Source organism: Nycticebus coucang, chromosome 12, assembly GCF_027406575.1.
Source record: "Nycticebus coucang isolate mNycCou1 chromosome 12, mNycCou1.pri, whole genome shotgun sequence".
NCBI classification, from domain to species: domain Eukaryota; kingdom Metazoa; phylum Chordata; class Mammalia; order Primates; family Lorisidae; genus Nycticebus; species Nycticebus coucang.
The window spans coordinates 98,540,866-98,551,072 of NC_069791.1; the positions used below are offsets into that span (position 1 = coordinate 98,540,866).

General features: G+C 53.3%; 1 protein-coding gene across 3 annotated transcripts; it reads left to right on the forward strand.

The window, feature by feature from the left end:
• The first annotated feature begins 1,798 nt into the window (after nt 1–1,798).
• Nucleotides 1,799–4,992, forward strand: SYNGR3 (synaptogyrin 3). Of its 3 annotated transcripts, none has more exons than XM_053557894.1 (5): nt 1,799–2,204; nt 2,512–2,655; nt 3,879–4,116; nt 4,333–4,475; nt 4,552–4,992. In XM_053557894.1, the coding sequence occupies exons 1-5, from the start codon at nt 1,884–1,886 to the stop codon at nt 4,759–4,761; spliced, it is 1,056 nt and encodes a 351-aa protein (XP_053413869.1). In that variant the 5' UTR covers nt 1,799–1,883; the 3' UTR covers nt 4,762–4,992. The 3 variants fall into 3 exon arrangements, with proteins under 3 accessions (XP_053413869.1, XP_053413870.1, XP_053413871.1); XM_053557896.1 differs by having other exon boundaries at nt 2,064–2,204; nt 2,472–2,655; nt 4,552–4,902; XM_053557895.1 differs by lacking the exon at nt 2,512–2,655 and having other exon boundaries at nt 1,821–2,204.
• Nucleotides 4,993–10,207: the final 5,215 nt, after the last annotated feature.

The following is a 10,207-nucleotide window of genomic DNA, read 5'->3' on the forward strand; positions in this document are numbered from 1 at the left end:
AAGCTGGCACTTGAGAGCTGTTGAAATGTAGAGCAAAGGAGCCAGTTTAGAGGGAGGAGGAGACCCCAGGATCACACATTGGGCCCCCTAACAGGTCACAGACTTGGTAAAAGGAGGGACCTCAAAAGGGCTGATAAGAAGGGGTCCTTGATTTCCTGATGAGAAATCAATTTGACCTGTTAACTGAGAAGATTTGTTACTGATTATATGTGGCCATCTGAAAATAAAATGTACCAATGAAGGAGAAACATTCAAATAAATCTCTTATAAGCTTTTTCAAGGAAAACAAAAAAAAGGAGGGCTCCATAAGAAACAAGGATAACCTTAGAATTGTATCTTGGAGGGACTAGCAAGCATCTGAAACTTGCCCCTGGAATGGCAGGTGCAGGTCACTGGCAACCTTGTGTTTAGGTAGAGTGGGAGGTTGGTCATCCTGGGTTTTGGGGTGAGGGTGGAAAGAGGTATTGGAAGCAGAGTAGAACAGTTTGCTGCTACAGGGAGCAGTGATGTAGGACAGCTACCTAGAGGAGAAATGGGGTTGAGAAGGGTATTTGGGTTTTTTCCTGAAAGTGTAGCATGTTAGGGTGCTGATGGGAATGATGACATGAAAGTGGGAAATGGTCACACAGGGGATGGGGCTGGACGAAACATGCTTGGCAGCACCCCTGGCAACACCTGCCCTACTGTAACCTTGGGCCCCAAGGGAAGAGTTTCAGACCAGAACCAGTGGGTTACCCAGGGGGCTGGACCAGGTATCACCATCTGTCCACATGGTTGGTACAGCAGAGACCTGGGTATGAATTCCAGCTCTTCACTTTCTGTGATTGAGGAACTCAACTGGCCTGCCTATTTGATCATCTGAAGAATGGGGAGTTAGGTATGTTAAAAGAACAGTTTCTATCTCAGCAGGTATAGCACTTGGCACTGTAAATGGTCCATAAATGCAGACTTTTCTCATCAGTGCTCTAAACACAGAAGTCATTTGAACTGCCAGGCTGGCCTGGAAGATGGAGTGGGGGGACCCAGAGTCACCCAGGGTGGGGGGCTTTTGGGAGAAGAGGCTTTTCCCCTCTGTCAACTTCATCCCAAATACACCAGCCACAAGTCAGGTGGGGAGACCCAGAAGCTAACTGGCCTCAGGAAAGGAACACAGATGTCCCAACACTCCTGTGCTGGCTGCTGTGAGCTTTGTCACCTCAATAAATGCTCCTGGGAGCAAGGGCCATTCTTTTTTTTTTTTTTTTTTTGTAGAGACAAAGTCTCACTTTATGGCCCTCAGTAGAGTGCCGTGGCTTCACACAGCTCACAGCAACCTCCAACTCCTGGGCTTAAGCGATTCTCTTGCCTCAGCCTCCTGAGTAGCTGGGACTACAGGCGCCCGCCACAACGCCCGGCTATTTTTTGGTTTTTGGTTGCAGTTGGCCGGGGCCGGGTTTGAACCCGCCAACCTCGGTATATGGGGCCGGCGCCTTACCAACTGAGCCACAGGCGCCGCCCAGCAAGGGCCATTCTAACCACAAGACCCTGCTAGGAAGGCTAGAACCTTCTGAAGAACCAGCTGAAGTGAGGTGGGGGGCCACTGGGAAAGGTCCCGGTTACCTTCTTTGAGTTTTCCTGGGACCAGGGCCAAGGTGCCAGGTTCCCTCTCTGTGAGGGCCAGGGGAAAACTGAAACTCTCAGGCCCAGGTTATCCTCGGACTCGCTCCCTGAAGGGCCTTGTTCAGAGGAACACAGTCATGTCCTGTCCAGCCTCCCGGATACAGCTGAGTTTGAGCCCAGTTTTGCGCCCTTTGCCCTGCCGACCTGGTGCGCTTCTGAGGATGGTCGGGGTCTCGGGACCGGATCAGGGGAAGGGGGGCTGAAGGTGGGTGTGGTGGAGGCAGATGCGAGCTCTTGCCCGCGCGCTTGGACCCGGGCGGCGGGGGGGACGCGCGGGATCGGCCCCGCCCCGCGCGTCCCCGACGCGCGCTCCGGGCAGGCGGCGGAGGCAGCTGCAGCATCCCTACCACTCGCAGCTGCAGCAGACCCCGGCGGCCTCGGGCAGGGCCGTTCGGTTGGACAGACGGACACAGGGCGCCGGGGTGCGCGTCCCGCCCGGGCCGGCCATGGAGGGCGCCTCATTTGGCGCTGGCCGCGCGGGGGCCGCCCTGGACCCCGTGAGTTTCGTGCGGCGACCCCAGACCCTGCTGCGGGTCGCGTCCTGGGTGAGTAGCCCCTACCCAGGCTGCGGCCCCGGATCCCACCTCGACTCGTGTCCCTCATGCCCTCTCCCGCACCCCTGCCTCTCGCCCCTCAACCTCATCCCCATCCTCGCCGGCCGGTCCAGGTTGGGGTGACGTCACCCGGCTGGGTGCGCCCACCTGCGGGTGGGGGAGGGGCCGGCGGCCAAGAAGAGGGACCTTGAGAGGTCATCGCCAGTTGCCCCTAGCCTGTAATTCCTCCTGAGCCCTAATTCCAAGCTTCCTCCTCAGCCTTAGCGCCGTTTTTCCTGTTCTTATGACCTGGAAGCAGGCACGGGGTGGGACCGGATTCACGGAGAGGAACGAGGAGGGGGCTATGGGAACCGAGAGAGATCAAGTGGAGCCTCCCCCTTATGCCGCGCACGCAACCTCCAGATTCCCGTTCCCCGCCCCCGTCTCCCCGCTTAGTGTAGCTGTGAGTTGAGGCAGGCCGGGAGGGCTTCCTGGGGGTGATGTGGGAGGGGCTGATATGGGGCTGTCTCGCCCACTGGGGCATCCCTGGGACCAGTACCTTGCTCCTCCTTCCCATTCCTCTGGCAGGGGTGCGTGGTGAGAAGTCGAATCTGGGTTTTGTCCCGCCGGCTAAAGCTGGCGCCGGCCGCACCTCCACACCTGTCTTTGAGGAGGGCGGTACCTTCCTGGTGGAGTGACTCCGACTAGGCCATGAAGCAGGAACTCTGCGTTCTGTTCTCAGCTCATGTCCAGACTTGTAGTCCACTCGGGGGACATGTCCATGCCCCATCTTCCCCTGGACTCCCGGTATCTCGGTGCTGGGTCGGAAAAAAAGAGCAAAATGAAGAAGTTGGGACTGGAGGTCTTTTCTTGGAAACAGAAGGCTAAAAGGGGCTGCATGTGATTAAGATGACTATGGTCTACCTAATATCCCACTGCCAGAACTGGTGAGCGGAGTCACTAAGGTTTGACTGAACCCAAGAGGTTTGGAGCCCAAAGACTTACAGATTATATTAATAATTACAATCTCAGGGGCCATCAACCCAGGGTGCCCACGACATGCAGGAAGCTGGTGAATATTTTTCTATCCTGATACTCCCAGAGCTGTGCCTGTTACCCACAGAGGGGAGGGCAGGTTGCAGGGGCCTGGCTACAGCTCTGTGCAACGGCTTCAATACTGTCCCCACTCCTACCTCCCCACGTCCAGTCGGCTTCAGCGTGGGGATCGCTGATCAAGGTGAAGGCCCCTGTTCCGCACTCTGGAGTAGGTCTGGGGGGACCCCATGGGCCCCACACAACGCGGAGGATCCGGTTTGTATCTCAGTCTCGACTGTCAGCCGGGCGATGCTGGACAAGTCACTCACCTGTCGGAGCTCTAGTTTCTCAGTTATAAAAAGATAAGACAAGGGCGGCAGCCTAGGGGGTTTTGGAGGATTCCCAAGCGAACGTAGGTGAAGCAGTGGTTTAGCACTGCGTCAGGCGCAGTAAACGGTTTATGTTGCCAATAGTAACTAAATACGTCGGGGGAAAGGAAGGAGGAAAAAGAGAGTCCCTCACCCAGATGGGCGGGTGCTCAGGGAACGCAAAGACAGGACCGCGGGCACTGGTGGTGAGCGACAGAGATATCACGGGCTCGGCGGGGAAACCGGCCGCCACAGGCCCCTGAGCGCGGCCCGCCGCCCGCAGGTATTCTCCATCGCGGTCTTCGGGCCCATAGTCAACGAGGGCTACGTGAACGCCGACAGCGGCCCAGAGCTACGCTGCGTTTTCAACGGGAATGCGGGTGCCTGCCGCTTCGGCGTAGCGCTTGGCCTCGGGGCCTTCCTCGCCTGCGCCGCCTTCCTTCTGCTCGACGTGCGCTTCCAGCAGATCAGCAGCGTCCGCGACCGACGGCGTGCTGTGCTTCTGGACCTAGGCTTCTCAGGTGGGCATGGGGGACCGGCTCGGTACCGGGCTGGGCTTTCTAAAGTGAGCCAGGCGGACCCGGGTGCTGGAGGACTGAGAGATTCTCGGGAGGGCGGGGCGGGGGCGGGGCTATCTGGGGGCGTGGTCTTTCTGCTGCGCTGGTGGCGGAGGCAAGGTGCTCGCGACCCAGTGCCTTGCCCGATCCCCGGCGGTGACCTGCGCCTGTCCCCCGCAGGGCTCTGGTCCTTTCTGTGGTTCGTGGGCTTCTGCTTCCTCACCAACCAGTGGCAGCGCACAGCACCTGGGCCAGGCACAACGCAGGCGGGGGACGCGGCGCGGGCCGCCATCGCCTTCAGCTTCTTCTCCATCCTCAGCTGGGTGAGTGCGCGGCTTGGGCGGAGGGCGGGATGAATGGGCAGCAGTCGGCCCTGGCTGACCCCAGTTCCCTGTCTAGGTGGCGCTTACCGTGAAGGCTCTGCAGCGGTTCCGCCTGGGCACCGACATGTCGCTCTTCGCCACCGAACAGTTGAGCGCTGGAGCGGGCCAGACCTATCCCGGATACCCAGTGGGCAGCGGCGTGGAGGGCACCGAGACCTACCAGAGTCCTCCCTTCACCGAGACCCTGGACACCAGCCCCAAAGGGTACCAGGTGCCCGCCTATTAGTGGCTGAAAGTCCCAGATCAGGGCTCGAAGGCCACCCCACCAATGCAGGCCCCATGGCCTCCTGGAACATCCCTCAGGTCTTTCCAGCCCAGTGCCAGGGACAGAGGGAGTGGCCACTGTGGGCTGTCCAGGGCAAAAAAGGGGTAGTCCCTAGAGTGTCCGGGCCATCCCGCCACAAGTTCCGTCAGTCCCCTCAGCACCTGGCTCCAGGCCTGAGGTCCTGAGGAGGGGACAGCACAGCACAGGGCATGTGTCCTCTGGCCTGGAATGGACTACCCTAGGGGAAGCATTCCCTTCATGTGTCAGACAACTTGGGGCTCACATGTCCACTCTGGGGTCAGGGGTCCAGCTGCCCTCTATGACCAGGTGCAGGGGCTGTGCAGGACTGAATACAAGGACAACCCCTACTGAGGCTGAGGATCCTGGCTACTGTTCCCTGTCCCATGTCCCTGTGGTTAGTGACTGCCTTGCTCTTGTCATGGTGGTTCACCATGTTCCTTCCATTCCTCTTGCAGGCTCAATAGAGCAGCCTGGCCCTGACAATGTTGTAATCGTAGTCAAGTCTTCAAGTCTCACCTCATAGTACCCCACAAGCTGCCCCTCTGTGGCCCTTTCCCCAGCCCCTACTTGCCTTTGCCCAAGCCCCTGCCCGGGTGTGGATGGTTCTGGCCAGGAAGGCATAAGATAGCTATGAGCCTGGGCACCTGCCCTGTCCCAACCCTTCAGTGGGACCTTGCCCAAGGGAGGAGCAAGATACCTGGATGCAAGATGACCAGCCCCTCGCTAAGTTCCATCTCCCCACTCTGTCCCTGGAGATGCCCATTCTGTGCTCTTCCTTTTGGAACCAGACACTCCCTTCTCACCCTGCACCCTGTTTTAAGGCCTAGCCCCAGGTTGGGGTCCCTCTGCATAGCTGACTACTCATGCATTGCTCAAAGCTGGCTTTTCACATTAAATTGATAGCAAATGCGGTTGCTACATTTCATCTTACAGACAGATGCCTCCCTCTGGAGTTGCAGTTGAGTGACAACCCTGTACATTATAGCATAGACCAATTCTGTGTGGATATTTAGGTGAACATGTTTACAATTTTTGTATATATAGATCTCTCCCTCCCTATTCTGAAAGAACAATCAGTGATTGTGTATTTTCAGTGTCTTATGTTCCAATGCAACTTCTTTACAATAAAGACTGTAAACAAGTTGACCATGACCTTGACACTCCTGGAATTATTTCTACCTCTACCCCTCCTGGTACCAGGGCCCAGAATCCAGGAGAAGGTAGGAAGGTGGAGGCCAGATGACCCCACCCCAGGTTCTGGGGGCTCTGGGTCCATGGTCCCTACCACTACACATCACACTGGTCTAGGCAAAAACTGCCACTCAGAACAGGTTCTGAAATGTTGGGAGAGACTCTAACCTCTTCTATCCTTTTTTTTTCTTTCTTTCTTTCTTTTTGTTTTTATTTTTGAGACAGAGTCTCACTTTGTTGCCCTCAGTAGAGTGTCGTTGTGTCATAGCTCACAGCAACCTCAAACTCTTGGGCTCAAACAATCCTCTTGCCTCAGCCTCCTAAGTAGCTGGAACTACAGGCACCCCCCACAATGCCCAGCTACTTTTAAAGATGGGGTCTCACACTTGCTCAGGCTTGTCTTGAACTGGTGAGCTCAGACAATCCACCCACCTTGGCCACCCAGAGTACTAGGATTACAGGTGTGAGCCACTGCATCTGGCCTTCTATCCTTTTTTATAACAGCAAAAGTACTTCATAGACACAGGGTCCTCTTTAAAAGTGGACTCCCAGGCCCATCTGGTGGCTTCTACCTGGGAATCCTAGCTCTCTGGGAGGCTGAGGCAGGTGGATTGCTTGAGCTCAGGAGTTCAAGACCAGCCTGAGGAAGAGCAAGACCCCATCTCTACTAAAAATAGAAAAGCTAGCTGTGCTTTGTGGCAGATGCCTGTAGTCCCAGCTACTCTAGAGGCTAAAGCAGGAGGATGGCTTCAGCCCAAGAGTTTGAGGTTCTATGAGCTATGATGATGCCACAGCTCTCTACCAGGGTGACAAAGTAAGACTGTCTCAAAAAATAAATATTTGGGTGTGGTGGCTCACGCCTGTAATCTGGGAGGCCAAGGTGGGTGGATGCCTAAGCTCACAGGTTCAAGACCAGTGTGAGCCAGAATCAGACCTTGTCTCTAAAAATAGATGGGCATTGTGATGGGCGCTTGTAGTCCCAGCTACTTGGGAGGCTGAGGGGAGAGAATCACTTAAGCCCAAGAGTTGGAGGTTGCTGTGAACTGTGATGCCATGGCACTCTACCGAGGGTGACAAAGTGAGACTCTGTCTCAAAAATAAATAAATAAATAATAAATACATAAATAAATGTAGACTCCTATACCTTCCCTCCACAATCCTCCCTCCCCAGAGTTTGGCCTGTATTTGCTTTATAGGTATATTTATGTTTATATAGATTTGTGTGTGTGTGTGTGTTTATTTCCCAAACTTTACTACCTTAACCATTTTAAGTGTACAGTTCAGTGGAATTAATTATATTCCCAATCTTTTTTTTTTTTTTTGAGACAAAGTCTCACTATGTTGCCCTAGGTAGAGTGCCGCATTGTCACAGCTCACAGCAACCTCAAACTCCTGGGCCCAAGGGATTCTCTTGCCTCAGCCTCCCAAGTAGCTGGGACTACAGGTGCCCGCCACAACACCTGGCTATTTTTTGTTGTTGTTGTTGCAGTTGTCATTGTTGTTTAGCAGGCCTGGGCCGGGCTGGAACCTGCTGCCAGCTTCTGTGTACATGGCTGGTACCCTATTCACTGATCTGGCACCAAGTCTATATACCCAATCTTGTGCAGCCATCACTATTCTTTCCAAAGCTTGTTCATTACTTTAACAGAAGCTCTGCCCATTAAACAGTGACTCCCATTCCCCAGCCCACAGTTCCTGGCAACCTCCAATCTACATTTTAGCTCTATGAATTTGTTCTAGATATTCCATATAAGTAGAATCATACAATATCTGTCCATTTGTGTCTGGCTTTTTTTACCCAGCATCATGTTTTCAAGGTTCATCTATGTTATAGCATGTATCAGTGCTTCATTCCTTTTTGTGCCAGAATAATACTCCATTGTGTGGGAAGGGTATGTTTTGTTTATTCATCCATCTTTTGATGGACACCTGGGTTGTTTTCATCTTTAGGCTATTGTGAACAATGCTGCTGTGAACATCGGTGCACAAGTATCTGTTTGACTTCGTTTTCAGTTCTTTTGGGAATATAGCTGGGAATGGAATGGTTGGGTCATATGGTAAAATTTGGACCTATATTAGGCCTTTTTTTTTTTTGGCCGGGGCTGGGTTTGAACCCGCCACCTCCGGCATATGGGACCGGCGCCCTACTCCTTGAGCCACAGGCACCACCCTATTAGGCCTTTTTTTGAGACAGAGTTTCACTTTGTCAACTTTGGTAGAGTGCTGTGGCTCATAGTTCACAGCAACCTCAAACTCTTGGGCTCAAGCAATTCTCTTGCCTCAGCCTTCCAAATAGCTGGGATTATAGACACCTGCCACAAAACCTGGCTATTTTTAGAGACGGGGTCTCATTCTTACTCAGACTGGTCTCAAAGCTGTGAGCTCAGGCAATCCACCTGCCTCAGCCTCCCGGAGGCAGGCATGAGCCATGGCTCCTGGCCCTATATTAAACTTTTTGAGGAACCATGAAACCAACCTGCCTTCTTTTCTTCTTCTTCTTCTTCTTTTTTTTGTAGAGACAGAATCTCACTTTGTCACCCTCGGTAGAGTGCTGTGGCATCACAGCTCACAGCAACCTCCAACTCCTGAGTTTAGGCGATTTTCTTGCCTCAGTCTCCCAAGTAGCTGGGACTACAGGCGCCCGCCACAACGCCTGGCTATTTTTTTGTTGCAGTTTGGCCGGGGCTGGGTTTGAACCCATCACCCTCGGTATATGGGGCTGGCGCCCTGCTCACTGAGCCACAGGCGCCACCCTTCTTCTTCTTCTTCATTTTTTTTTGAGACAGAGTCTGACTTTGTCACCCTTGGCAGAGTGCCCTGGCGTCATGGCTCACAGCAACCTCAAAATCCTGGACTTAAGCAATTCTCTTGCCTCAGCCTCCCAAGTAGCTGGGACTATAGGAGTCCACCACAATGCCTGGCTATTTTTAGAGACAAGGTCTGACTCTGTGCTTTTGCCTTCAACAAACCTGTGAGCTCAGGCAGTCCATCTGCCTCTGGCTCCCAAGTGCTAGGATTATAGGTATGAGCCACTGCACTCAGCTCTGCCTTCTCTTCTTCTTTTTCTTTTTCTTTTTGTTGCAGTTTGGCTGGGGCCGGATTCAAATCCTCCACCTTCAGTATATGGGGCTGGCACCCTACCCACTGAGCCACAGGCACCGCCCTCTGCCTTCTCTTTTATATGCTTTATTTTTCTTTTTTTTTTTTTTTTTGGCCGGGGCTGGGTTTGAACCCACCACCTCCGGCATATGGGACAAGCGCCCTACTCCTTGAGCCACAGGCGCCACCCGCTTTATTTTTCTTGTTGTTCTAATAGAGTTGGGGTCTTGCCCTTGCTTAAGCTAGTCTTGAACTCCTGAGCTCAAGTAATCCCCCCATTTTAGCCTCCCAGAGTGCTAGGATTACCTGCAGGAGCCACCGTGTCTGGCCTCTTTTTACATGCTTTAAGGTGGTACATGTTTCTGTAGGAAATGTGTCATTTTATGTTTTTATTTGCATACCATGTGGCACACATGTTCTGCCACTTGATTTTTTTTCCCTTCCACTTGTTTTGCTTCTAGGGGTGCTGTCTAGAGGCACTCAGAATGGTGCAGCATTTGACATACTGTTGTGAGCTTTCCTACAATATATCTTCTAACAAAACTAGGCTGTCCCAAACCCCTGTTAATAGAATTGTTTAACTTTATACCAAGAAAGTTAGAAAAGCACCAGAATCTGCATGTGTCATGTGCCCAGGCAGACTTTGAGGGGATCATGCTATGAGACCTAAAGATCTTACAAGTTGTCTAAAACAAAGAAAACTGTCAGCAGGCTCAGCGCCTGTAGCTCAGCCGCTAGGGTGCCAACCACATATACCAGAGCTGGTGGGTGCGGATCTGGCCCCGGCCTGCCAAAGCAACGATGACAACTGCAACCAAAAAATAGCCGGGCATTGTGGCAGGCGCCTGTAGTCCCAGCTACTTGGGAGGCTGAGGCAAGAGAATTGCTTAAGCCTAAGTCCTTGAGGTTGCTGTGAGCTGTGATGCCACAGCACTCTATCCAGGGCAAGAGTTTGAGGCTCTGTCTCAAAAAAGAAAGAAAGAAAATTAGGCTTTTGGCTCAGCACCTGTAGCTCAGCGGCTGGGGAGCCAGGCACATACATAGGAGCTGGCGGGTTCGAATCCAGCTCAGGCCTGCCAAACGACGACAACTACAA